The 13130-nt window shown below is 40.6% G+C and overlaps 1 protein-coding gene across 2 annotated transcripts; it reads right to left on the reverse strand.

Moving 5' to 3' along the window:
* Window positions 1-2528: 2528 nt before the first annotated feature.
* Window positions 2529-7395, reverse strand: LOC134878416 (uncharacterized). Of its 2 annotated transcripts, XM_063904448.1 has the most exons (14): window positions 7258-7395; window positions 7058-7154; window positions 6779-6931; window positions 6504-6665; window positions 6241-6289; window positions 5128-5294; window positions 4726-4899; window positions 4574-4612; window positions 4038-4199; window positions 3849-3916; window positions 3744-3771; window positions 3084-3135; window positions 2839-2915; window positions 2529-2722 (listed from the first exon to the last, which is right to left on the reverse strand). In XM_063904448.1, exons 6-14 carry the CDS (start codon window positions 5272-5274, stop codon window positions 2624-2626), a joined length of 846 nt encoding a protein of 281 aa, XP_063760518.1. In that variant the 5' UTR covers window positions 5275-5294; window positions 6241-6289; window positions 6504-6665; window positions 6779-6931; window positions 7058-7154; window positions 7258-7395; the 3' UTR covers window positions 2529-2623. The 2 variants fall into 2 exon arrangements, with proteins under 2 accessions (XP_063760518.1, XP_063760519.1); XM_063904449.1 differs by lacking the exons at window positions 6779-6931; window positions 7058-7154; window positions 7258-7395 and having other exon boundaries at window positions 6504-6754.
* Window positions 7396-13130: the final 5735 nt, after the last annotated feature.

Below are 13130 nucleotides of genomic sequence, written 5' to 3' on the forward strand. Positions count from 1 at the left end.
AAGAGTTATAATTACATTACATTTAAGATTGATAGACTTGAGTCTAAGATGGCTGCAACTCCACCTCCTTGGCCTGTGCCTCGAGGAATATGAGGCACATAACGCGGTGTATGATAGGATATAGGGGCCGGTTTGGAATTGGGCCTACAAACAAAAAAAATGTATATAAATATTCACTCCCTGAGCCGAAGGGGAGTGGCTAAACCAGCCACACCTGAGAGCTGGAGGAGAAGAGACACTCCACTACTGGAAGTGGAAGAAGTGGAAGTCTGATCTAGCTTAAAAACCTAGCAGGATTTTTGTGAGTTGTTCTGGTTTCACTGAACCCTGGAGCTGGTGGGAGGAAACGATTCATTCTCCAACATCATCCTCTGACCTGCATCCTCATCTGTGAAGTTTCCTGGCCTGCTCGGAAACTCAAGGTCAGTTTTACACACCCTCCCCTAATCTCAAAAACCTGTACCCACACACCAGAACTGGTTGGAAAAACTCCCTCTGGAGGTGTTAGGGAATATTTTGTGTAAGCTTCAAACCTTTCGCTCATACGTGTGACCTCTTCATTGGTTTGCTCACAGCTGCTTGTGTACTGCTTGTTTTAGGTTAGCCAGTTGTGTCCTTCCTCTCTGTCCACCTCTGGCATAGGCTAACGGCCTTGCAGGTGCTGTTATCTTCATTAAAGAGGGGCAGCCTGGGCCTTCGAAGCCTTGTTGTTCCCACAGTGGGTACAAGCTCAAGCTGACCTAAGCTTGGCTTTATTGTTTAGGGACAGCTAGCTCCAGTTTATCTGGACCCAGATGCTCCGGTAAACACCTTATGTGTGACCTAGATGACAGTTTAAGTTAAACGTATTATCCGCGCTTCTTTAGTCTGCTGCTCTGAGAATGTTGATTACCCATTTGGAACTAGTTAAAACCTCTTCCTATCCCTGAGATCTTCAGAATTGGTTTGGCAACCGCTGTGGAAACTCATGTCAGCTGTAAATGTCTTGTCAATTCTCCGGCCGTAACTCCGAATAAACCCAACAGTGTTTTGCCATCAAGTTCCTGCTCTCCAGTGTCTATCTGTTTCGTCTCCATTGCTTCAGAAGTTTCCACCACAGGAGGGAACACAGGGGTTTTAGCCTCAGCAGACCGTTAACATGCACAAAAACCTATATAACCCATACAGGACCGTGCAACCCCAAAATGCATAATAGCGCCTCTTTAAGACAAATGTTCAGAACATGTCAATAGAAACATTTCCATAAACACCTGAAAACCCTCTCCTCAACAATCACTCTTCAACCAGGAATTTAAAAAAAGCTGCTTCAAAAACAAACATCTGTTAGTTAAAGTCACAACTATAGTACTACAGGAGCCTAAGCAGGATTTTCAGAATAAAAGCCCCCAAATAGTACTGTGGTCCCTTGAATTACATTGTATTTTTTAGGTTTAAAGCAGTATGGAAGGACAATATCAGGAAACATGTAGGGAAACGGGGGACATGTAGCACTGCAGTGAGTAGATCTGAACAGGTAGGTTTTGAGCCGACTTGATTGTGTCAGACTGTTTGATGTGTGGGGGAGGGAGTTCCAGAGTCGGGGAGCCGTGTAGCTTAAAGTCGATGATTAGGTCTGGGGGAGTGGAGATTTAGAGTCAACGAGCAGGGCCTCCGTTTGGCTCCCATTTGGCTCATCCAGCTACTGATGTCATGTAGGCAGGGGGTGAGAGAGGTGGGGGGCAGGGTTGGGTTTGGTGAATATGTAGACCTGTGTGTCATTAGCAAAACTGTTCAATTGGACATCATGTTGATGGAGGATAGTGCCAAGGGGAGGAGGTAAATGATGAAGAGGAGTGTACCCAAAACTGACCCCTGGGGGACACCCAGTGAAACAGTGGAGCAGCTGGACTTGCTGTTATTAAGCTGTACTGTTTTCTGTCTGTGAGGTGGAATTGTAGCACCAATGCCGGTTTGGGCAGAAACCGGTTTGCAACGGTTCATGAAGGTTATTTGTGTGGAGCTGGGACTGAAGTTCACATGGCAGTTGGTGGTGATGGCAGCCGTTTTGAGGTAGGATGGTACAGTTCCAGTGGTGAGGGAGGAATGAATGATTCTTGCTATCATGGGGGAGGAAAAGGGAAGACAGGCTGGCAGGTGGCGGGTTAGGATTTAAGGAAGAGCCCATAGATGGTACAAACTGTTGCTGGTGTTAAGTAGGGGAGAGCGCTGATGGGTGATTGCCTGGTTGGAATCACAATGCGGGTCAGTATTTAACCTTTGAGTACTCGCTGTCCTGCAGTTTGCAGACAGTTATTATATCCAAATCATTTCTTATAAGCTGCCTTTGACGTACTGAATGCTTTTCTAGAATAATAAATGTTATCAAATGGAATGGAACGCCCACTTTCTGAGTGATGCATCGTGGGATTCATCATTGTGACACCTTCATGTGTGTTATTCTTTATAATAATATCATCAGTGTGTACTGCTTGTTCTCAGACTGTGGAGGTGAATCTGCGTGTTGATTGCAGAAAAACAACACGAGGACATGGACAGTAGTCACTGTTTATATTACTGTCTGTTATGTGATTTATTACATTTCACTTTAATAATGCTAATGTTGCCCCTGACCGGATGCTTCATTTTATTCCAACATGCGGAACACATGATCACGCATCTGCTCTGCCAGTGTCTTCATGGCTTCTGCAGTCCAGTTCACACTTCCTGCCAGCACCATGAAGCCCTGAAGCACAGGAAGGTATGGGTCATAATGGTGTACCAGGAAGTAATGGTGTAGTTACAGGTAGATATGTATTAGAAATTATTATACATTTAGCATTTAATTTATTTCAGACTCACATCACGGTAGTGGGCCGGTCCTTGGATTAAATTGATGTTTGGAGGCAGAGGAATCGGTACTCCTTCTTTAAGGACGTCTACACACACACACACACACACACACACACACACACACACACACACACACACACACACACACACACACACACACACACACACACACACACACACACACAGTAAAGTGATTCCTGAGAGGTACAAACTAATAAATGAAAGTGTCTTTTTGTGTGTGTGTTTTTTCTCACCATACAGCATGTTCTTGATGACCCTTGTCAGCGGTTTTTTTGTTAACCATTCCTACAAACAAACAAACATCCTGTAATTACAGACAGATAGGCGGACGGATGGGCTGGGGAACGGAGAACGAGACCTTTTAAGCGTTGTAGTTTGACAACGTGGACCAAATGTAGATACTGCAAATACTATGTAGATAACCCCTAAAGTACTTCAATATAACATATCAGGTATTCTATATGTGCAAAGTAGTAACTGTGAGTGTTCAACGTTTGAAATAAATATAGTGGTGTAAAAGTAAAATGTTTGCCTCTGGAATGCATTGAAGTAAAGATTAAAATATATCAAAGTACAAATACATAGATTACATAAACTCAGTTACTTTAACTGTACTATTTGAAGTTGAGATAATAGATCAAAATATTATTAAACAAGTGGACCACTGGATGTTGTCAGTGTTTTAAAATGAACACCAACCACATTTTATCAATGTATTGCTGAAGATGTTACAAAGATCAGGTGATCTCATTAAGCTTTCCTAAACAAATACATGTTATACAGCATATTATTTTTAAATGATTTATTTTTCTATCTTCCTTTGTTTTTCTTTGTCTATAATGCCCTCAGTTTCGCAGTTTAGCAGGCAGGCAAGCAAGCAAGCAGGTTCTTACCATTACAACATTTGTCTCTAATTTGCATCTAAAAAAAAAGAAAACAAGTTAAGATTAACAATAGGATATTTTTGGTGTGTGTGAGAGAGTGTCTGTGTGTTTTACTTGATTTTGTCCAAAGGGATTGTCAGTTTATTTTCTTTGACTTCTATCTGGACAGCGATCTTACACTCCTGAAAGACAGACAGATCATTTAGTAGCAGAAGAATACAGTAGTTGTGTGCAGCCCCCAGTCTGGTCTCAGGAAATGGCTGCTGTTGGTCTGCTTGTGTTGTCCATGTTGTTGATGTTTACCACAGTAACGTCTTGGAACTGCTTCGGTTTTTTTTCCCCTGATATAAACTGGACTCTGACCCTGGGTCGAACACTGATGCCCTCCTCCCGGTTGATGTGGATGATCGGCAACTCTCTGATCTGGATTTCTGCATTTATATCTTCGTTCCGGTGCTTTATTTTCTATGGACAAAGCATAAGAAAATATCATTTGATGAGGAAATGTACCAGAAACAGGAATATAGAAACCTAGAGGAGGAACTTCTTTCATGTCACCCCCCCTGTTCATTGCATTCATGTTCCCACTCTGATGTAGGGAGAACTTCAGAGGTCAAAGAAACCTTAACGCTTGCCCAGGTTCAGGGATGGGTAAACACATTTCTGTCTGGGAGGGGATATTACACACTTTTACCCCATCTTATGACCTATCTGAGTACATACTGTATTGTCAAATAGAGCAGTTTTTTACTTTTACTTTGCCGTTGCTTATTATTTATATTTGTATCTTTATTTTTACACCACATTTAATTGTAATTGATTAATACCGCTACACTTACTTTTATGTTCCGCCAGAACTTCACATAAGCATTGTCCAGCTGGTGAGCAAAGGAGAGGAAGTAAAAAAAACACCATCTTCATTTAACTGAACTTTATACAAACCCTACTGATTTATTTCAGAATAAAAGCCTGGAGACGGCCATATTCTCACATTCAGTTTTTTCTCCATAGCTTCGGCTTTGTAGAGTGCGGCGGCGTAGCTGTTCAGAAAAAAATCAGAGATGCCCAGATAAACCATCTCCTCACTTTCTGCTCCCACATCTGGATCTGCACCCGTTGGTATCGCAGCAACGTTCACTTCCTGTCCCTTCCAGGAGACCAGGCCCTGAACACAGAGAACAGTTGGTAAGGGGGGGGGGGGTCTCTCAGTGAGGTGGGGTCTGTCATGTAGCCCATGTAATGATTACAGCTGATAGCTCTGCTATAATAAAACAAACAACAGGAAACTGGAGCAGTGTGCTGCTCTTCCAAACAGAACAGCTACAGGTGGTCATTAAAAGTCATTATTTAATATTATTATATTGTTGTTGTGGTATTGCGGTGGGTCCCTCACTCTTAAAGGCAGGTTCAAGCCGCTGGATATCACTCTGATGTCTTGGCATACAGCATAATTCACACTAAGATACAGGTCTTTGCCTGCAGGCACCTGCTGCTCCATCATGAGGTTCTCCAGCTTAGATTTCACCCATGGGAGGAACATGCTCTCAGATTACCACAGACCTGCAGACGGACAGACGGACAGACAGACAGATGAGAAACATCTCATGTTGCTTAACTTGCATCCATGTTTCCCTCACTCAGGTCCTTTCCTTGCGTCTTAGTCCACGGCGACTACTTGAAAAGAGAGGAAACAACGAAATGTGTTTTAAGAGCATTGGCAAGTCCTTTCCTAGGTGCGGCAGGCTCGCTGTTCAACTGCTAATAAAAGGCACAAAGTTATCACTGCCAGTGCAGCAGCAGTGTGTTACCTGTTTCACACAGGTCATATTCTACCAGCAGACTGTGCATATAGTATTGATTTAGTTATTTATATCTACATCTACTTGATATCCTGAACTTTGAATTCATAATCTGACAATCAAGGATATTATTATGGTGCTTTTTTAAAACACTGAACAGGCTTAATTGTTTTAGGAAAAATTATGTAACTTACAATAGGCTGATAAACTGACGCTCAAAAATTGTCCACCTGAATGAAAATGATTCATCATTTTTCAAAATAAATATTTTCCTGTTTTGTTGTACAGATGTATTATTGTATTCAACTAGATGATAAATCATTTGAAATATTTCCTTGAGTTTAATGTGTTATGTGTCTTCACTCGATCAGCGGATGCGCTGCAGCGTCCAATCAGTGACAAATACACAGTAGGGCAGCGTGTAGGGCTGTTGAATTTCAAGTTTGAGTGAGTAAACAAGGAAATGACCAATTAGAGACTTGGGATGCAGGTAGTGACAGAGGCTAAAAGTAATGCATCATTTAGGGGCGTGGCCTCTTAATAACAGGTAGGTGTTAGCTGTTAGCTGTTAGTGGTTTGCGGTTGGTTTTTCTGTGTCATACCTGTGTGTGTGGTGGGGGGATTCTACAGTGGGCCTTTATACATCTGCAGGACTCAGTGTAGACCTTCAGATAAATACTTATGTTAGTACAGTTAGCAGGACCCACCTTAAGAGGCAGATACCCCAGGAGAGCCGAGACATAGTCATACTTTTTGCTGAAACACAGAGAGACATACTGTCAGTGATTCAGTGAGTCTGTCTGTCTGTCTGTCTGTCTGTTTGTCTGTCTGTCTGTCTGTCTGTCTGTCTGTCTGTCTGTCTGTCTGTCTGTCTGTCTGTCTGTCTGTCTGTCTGTCTGTCTGTCTGTCTGTCTGTCTGTCTGTCTGTCTGTCTGTCTGTCTGTCTGTCTGTCTGTCTGTCTCTCATTACCCTGGATTGCTTTTTGTCTCCATGCGTAACTCCCCCGCCTCACACTCCAGCATCTGGACACCCAGCCGTCCCCCCTCAGTGCGTTTCAGCTGCAGGTCCATCCTGAGGTTCAGCTTCCCCCCCACTCCGTCTCCGGTCAGGACCGAGTCCGCGGAGTGGATGCTGACACAAGAAGTATAAACATGTTCAAGACAAATCCGAGACATGTTTAACAAGAATCTGGGATTTTTTTTTACAGGAAGTAAAGACATGTTTAATAGGAAGTTTAAACGTACGTAGGGTTGGCCACAACCAAATTAACATTAACATTTCGTTGAAAACGTGCATTGAAGGACAGATCTTTGATTTCAATGAGCAGACTTTGCGTTTCCTGTTTCAGCCGCAGAACCACGTTCTCTCTGTCTACATGTAGACTAGTGAACGTCAACCTGAGCGGGGAAAATATTTTAGAATTAATAATAAGCATAATAATTATGATGATAATAATGATATTCATAACAATAATGATGATGATAATAATAATAAATATTATTATTATAAAGATAAAATCTCACTCATTAATTGTGAATTTCAGCAAATACTTTTCCTTTTTTATTGGTGGAAAAGGATGATTCTCCAAGGCCTTGAAAAATGCCAGAACAAAATCCTTTACTGCAAAAAAACAAAACAAAAAAACACAGTTGCAATACTTCTGTACTTCACTGAAAACAAAGCATTTACACAGTATTTCTATAATATTTGTATGAATACTGACCCGCTCCGACGCCTCTCTCGGTGACTCTTACTTTGAGTCCGACGGGGCATGGGTGGATGGAGGAACACAGTGATAACAGGAAGAAGAGGCGCCACAAACAGGAAGTCATCGTGATGCAAAGTCTGCAACACAGGAAGAAGAATATTGTATATTTACTTCTGTTCACCCCTACGTTCAGGCAGTGAGTGTAATTATAAAAACATTATTGAGCCGCTGCTCTCATACAGCAGCAGCAGCAGCAGCAGCAGCAGCTGTTCACAGCTCCAAACATTGCTGTAAAATAATTCTAATATTCGTTTTTTGGATCAAGTAATCCTAGTTTGGTCATCTGAAATAGTTAGCTTCGCTCCTGAAAAACTGTTACAGTTAATTTAACGGTCCCTTATTATGCAAAATGCACTTTTTGCTGTCTTTTGAACATAAATATGTGTCAGAAAATACAACCCTCTCTCTTTTCCTCACTACCCACATCTCTAAACACGGGGGTACAAACAAGCTGATCCAGATTTGCTGCCGATATGACGTGATATCGGAAATGTGGGCTGGCTTTACATTGAACTCCTGGCAACGCCCCGCCCATGTGACCCGTCCCAACCTATCGCCCCTAATAGATAGAAACTTCTCTCTTCAGACAGAGAGATCATGACGCTCCAAAGGGGCGTGGCCAGCAGCAGCTCCAAATGGGCGTGACCAGCAGCAGCTCCAAAGGGGCGTGGCCAGCAGCAGCTCCAAAGGGGCGTGGCCAGCTTCAGCTCAGCTCAAATTTAAAGCGACAGTCACAGAATCAGCACTTCAGGAACAGGGATGAGGCATGCTACAATGGGGGATCTGTTTGGTATGTTCAGCAAAACACTTCAGACATGTTTTGTATAGATATTGCCCTACAATATATTGTTGAAATATAGAATAATAGGGAGCTTTTAAAAGCTTAAAAACTGTTTGATAAAGCTGGCAAGGTGTGGAAGCATAGTATTGATGTGTTAACTCATAATCTAATGAATATGTCTTATAATGCACATGAATGTGGAAAAATACTTAAAGGAAGATTTTTAATAAACACAGTGTGAGAGTGTGTCCATTTAGAGCTATCTGAAGAAAGGTTTTAATACATAGGAAATGAAATGCAACAAACCACCAACATTAATATGTTATATACAGAGGATATACACATAATAATCACACGTCACTGTCTTAAATAGATATTACATATAATCCCATTTAAAGTTTTCTGGTAGTAAAACAACTCAAATCAAATCAGGCACTATAGTTAAATGTCTATAGTTAGAATTAATGTCGATGATGGGAGCAATCTGACAATGTGAGAACATCAAAAACTTTTTCTACAGAAAATAATTAGTTCTTTGTTTGATAAAAACAACAGTGGTAATATATGAAGAAAATTGTTAACAGTTAAAGGGTAAAATATGAATAATTAATAGTATTTTAAAGAAATATTAGTTGAGGAATTTTCCCTTTTCAATCTGCCAATGCACAAAACAGCAACACATTACAACAATAATAATAATAATAATAATAATAGTAGTAATAATAATAATAATACTTCATATACCCACACTGGGGAAATACTTTAAAATCCAGTAAACAGACTCTTTTCTAGAATTACGTTAATACACTAAAATATTGTTAATAGATATGAATTTAATTCGTGACACTTTTCTTTTTAAATCTGACACTGCATCGAAGCATTCACATTACACTGACGTAATAACACAGAGATAATGATTAAAACCTTTCGTTTTTCATAAGAACAACAAAGGCATCATGTAAAAAAACGTCCTGAATTACATTCTGAAATCAAAACTGAGCTAAATTGTAACACAATATTAATATGAATAACTTAAACGTAATAATAGAATATAGTATAAAACAACATTAAAGCCGTACCTGAGGAGTGTCTGCAAAAGATCTGCTCAGAGTAACAGTAGTACCAGCAGTATTTATACTGTGTGTGTGTGTGTGTGTGTGTGTGTGTGTGTGTGTGTGTGTGTGTGTGTGTGTGTGTGTGTGTGTGTGTGTGTGTGTGTGTGTGTGTGTGTGTGTGTGTGTGTGTGTGTGTGTGTGTGTGATAACATGGTGATGCTCTATCACTAGTTACTCATTAACAGTTTGAAACGTTATGAATTTAACAAAAGGGATTGAGGTTCTTCTCAGATATTTGGCTCTTAATGTTTTGCGTTTTTTTCTCAACATGTTTCTTGCGACCCTGTTAACTACTTGCATCAAAACGTTTGAAGGTTCTGTGATCACGCCCCAATATCTTAGCAATTTCAAGAGTGCTTCATCCCTCTGAAATAATTTTTAAATGTTTCACTTTTCAGTTAAATCTTTGTTTGCCCATTTTGCCTGAGGAAAAGAAGCTGCCTAATAATTATGCACACCTTGATATAGGGTGTTGATCTCTTTAGGTAACAGTCTCCTTCATTACACAAATACACATCACCTGATACGCTTCAATCCAATACGCATTCAAGTCTAAAGAGCTTGGAGTTGAACAATATGCATTAAAATTATGATATGGTCAAAATACTCACTTGTCTAATAATTGTGCACGCTGCATACAGTGGGGCAATTTAAAAAGATGAGAGAGGCCTGTAATTTTTATCATAGGTACACTTCAACTATGAGAGACAGAATGGGGGAAACAATCCAGGAAATCACATTGTAGGATTTTTAATGAATTAATTGGTAAATTCCTCGGTAAAATAAGTATTTGGTCACCTACAAACAAGCAAGATTTCTGGCTCTCACAGACCTGTAACTTCTTCTTTAAGAGGCTCCTCTGTCCTCCACTCGTTACCTGTATTAATGGCACCTTTTTGAACTCGTTATCAGTATAAAAGACACCTGTCCACAACCTCAAACAGTCATACTCCAAACTCCACTATGGCCAAGACCAAAGAGCTGTCAAAGGAGACCAGAGACTAAATTGTAGACCTGCACCAGGCTGGGAAACTGAATCTGCAATAGGTAAGCAGCTTGGTGTGAAGAAATCAACTGTGGGAGCAATTATTAGAAAATGGAAGACATACAAGACCACTGCTAATCTCCCTCCATCTGGGGCTCCACGCAAGATCTCACCCCGTGGGGTCAAAATGATCACAAGAACGGTGAGCAAAAATCCCAGAACCACACGGGGGGACCTAGTGAATGACCTGCAGAGAGCTGGGACCAAAGTAACAGAGGCTACCGTCAGTAACACACTACGCCGCCAGGGACCTAAATCCTGCAGTTCCAGACGTGTCCCCCTGCTTAAGCCAGTACATGTCCAGGCCCGTCTGAAGTTTGCTAGAGGGCATTTGGATGATCCAGAAGAGGATTGGGAGAATGTCATATGGTCAGATGAAACCAAAATAGAACTTTTTGGTAAAAACTCAACTCGTCGTGTTTGGAGGAGAAAGAATGCAGAGTTGCATCCAAAGAACACCATACCTACTGTGAAGCATGGGGGTGGAGACATCATGCTTTGGGGCTGTTTTTCTGCAAAGGGACCAGGACGACTGATCCGTGTAAAGGAAAGAATGAATGGGGCCATGTATCGTGAGATTTTGAGTGAAAACCTCCTTCCATCAGCAAGGGCACTGAAGATGAAGCGTGGCTGGGTCTTTCAGCATGACAATGATCCCAAACACACCGCCAGGGCAACGAAGGAGTGGCTTCGTAAGAAGCATTTCAAGGTCCTGGAGTGGCCTAGCCAGTCTCCAGATCTCAACCCCATAGAAAATCTTTGGAGGGAGTTGAAAGTCTGTGTTGCCCAGCGACAGCCCCAAAACATCACTGCTTTAGAGGAGATCTGCATGGAGGAATGGGCCAAAATACCAGCAACAGTGTGTGGAAACCTTGTGAAGACTACAGAAAACGTTTGACCTCTGTCATTGCCAACAAAGGGTATATAACAAAGTATTGAGATGAACTTTTGTTATTGACCAAATACTTATTTTCCACAATAATTTGAAAATAAATTCTTTAAAAATCCTACAATGTGATTTCCTGGATTTTTTTTTTCTCATTCTGTCTCTCATAGTTGAGGTATACCTATGATACAAATTACAGGCCTCTCTCATCTTTTGAAATGGGAGAACTTGCACAATTGGTGGCTGACTAAATACTTTTTTGCCCCACTGTATGTGTGTGTGGGATCTACCAGGAGCTACTGTATGGTGGTTGTAAAGTCTCAATGTTGCAGGAAGGACAACAACAAACCTTTGTAAGTGCTACACCTTCTTTGTGTAAATGGATTATAACAAAAAAGGTGTACGTTAGTGTTTCTGTTATTAGATGGAAGTGAATTTATGTGTGAATAAAACCAGAAGTAATCTGGAGGTTTTCTTCTTGTTGTATTTTGACACAAACGGTAATGTGTTTTGTTCCTGACAGAACATTGAATGCAGAGTTCAAAGTGATGTGTCCTCTACTCAGAGTATGGAAATGAGTCAGAGATAGAAAAGAGTGTGTTAGGGAAGTTAAGAATATAATCATTGTGTAAATACTGATTTACTTTGTAGTCCAGTGTGACTTCATGTTATTATGTTTTCCATATTATTGTTAATGCATTTATTCTCCATTACTGTATTAACCAACTGCCAGTAGTTTTCCACTAGCTATAGAACAATACCCATGTAGTCTGCATAAGACACACAGGGTGAACCTTCAGAACTGGTTTGAGCCAGTTCTGCTTCCACTATTTTGTATCTTGTATTTGTGAAGATAAGGACAAAGAATCCTCTCTACTCACATCCCTACACCCACTCACACCAGATAATACGTGATCATGTTGTACAACCTTGAAATTTAATAAAGCTGCTTGCAAGGGAGCCCACGTCGGAGTTGGCTGAGTCCAGGTGAAGAGCTTACAACTCTAAGACCCTGACCGGACCCCCTTGCAGCAAGTAAAACTTTAAACGTTTGTATTCGCCTTGCTTTGTTCACTTTGTATTATGATCCTTTTAGTAAACAGCGCTATGTTTGGTGCAGGAGGTTAATTATCTATTTCCTCTAAACCCAACAGAATGAAGTGTGTGACATCAGATCATTCAGCCAACCGCAGCTCATAAAACACAATACATTTTCATATGGAGGACTTTTCTTCATCTTCAGGATGGCTCTGTATTTTATTCATTTTAGGATTTAAAGTGACAGTACACCACTGAAACAGCTCATAGACAGACCCTCATAAACTCTGCAGCAGACCCCCCCCCTCAGTGGATTTAAACAATATAATACAATACCATTATTTAAACAATATACATAATAATTATTCATACGAAACATTTTTCAGAATAAAAGCCCCCAAATAGTACTGTGGCACCTTGAAGTGCATTATATTTTCAAAAATAAAATCACAAAAGGTAACGGAGTCTTGATGATTGTTCCTTTTTTTGGGTGGAATACTGATTCTCCATACTTTTAGTTATTGAAGCCATTCATTTGGGGGGGTTTGTGCTATTTGTGCTTCTTCTCAACCTTTTAGTCAGTATTTTTTTTATCCATACCAGTTGGAGGAATCTTCAACTTGAAATGCACTCTATGCACTTTAGCTGCATACAAAACAGCAATTACAACAGCATGTCCTCAAGTGCCTTTTATAGACCTTTACCGGGATTCAGTTAGACCGTCATCAGTGTTGGGCCAAAAATAGGCCGATTCATGTTGGATTCATGTTTGTAAACTGTATAATGTATTTTCAGATTTTATATTACAATATATATTTCAAAGGCTTGTAAAAGCATAATTTGGTACTTAAAGGCGATGCTTTATTTCAGTTCACCTGTTTAATATGAAAAGAGCATTTCTCCTTTCAGCCACTTGCACAGGGAGCTTATCATTTACTGCACACCTTTAACGGTGACCTGGCA

The sequence above is a fragment of the Eleginops maclovinus genome, chromosome 16, assembly GCF_036324505.1.
Source record: "Eleginops maclovinus isolate JMC-PN-2008 ecotype Puerto Natales chromosome 16, JC_Emac_rtc_rv5, whole genome shotgun sequence".
Classification (NCBI taxonomy): Eukaryota; Metazoa; Chordata; class Actinopteri; order Perciformes; family Eleginopidae; genus Eleginops; species Eleginops maclovinus.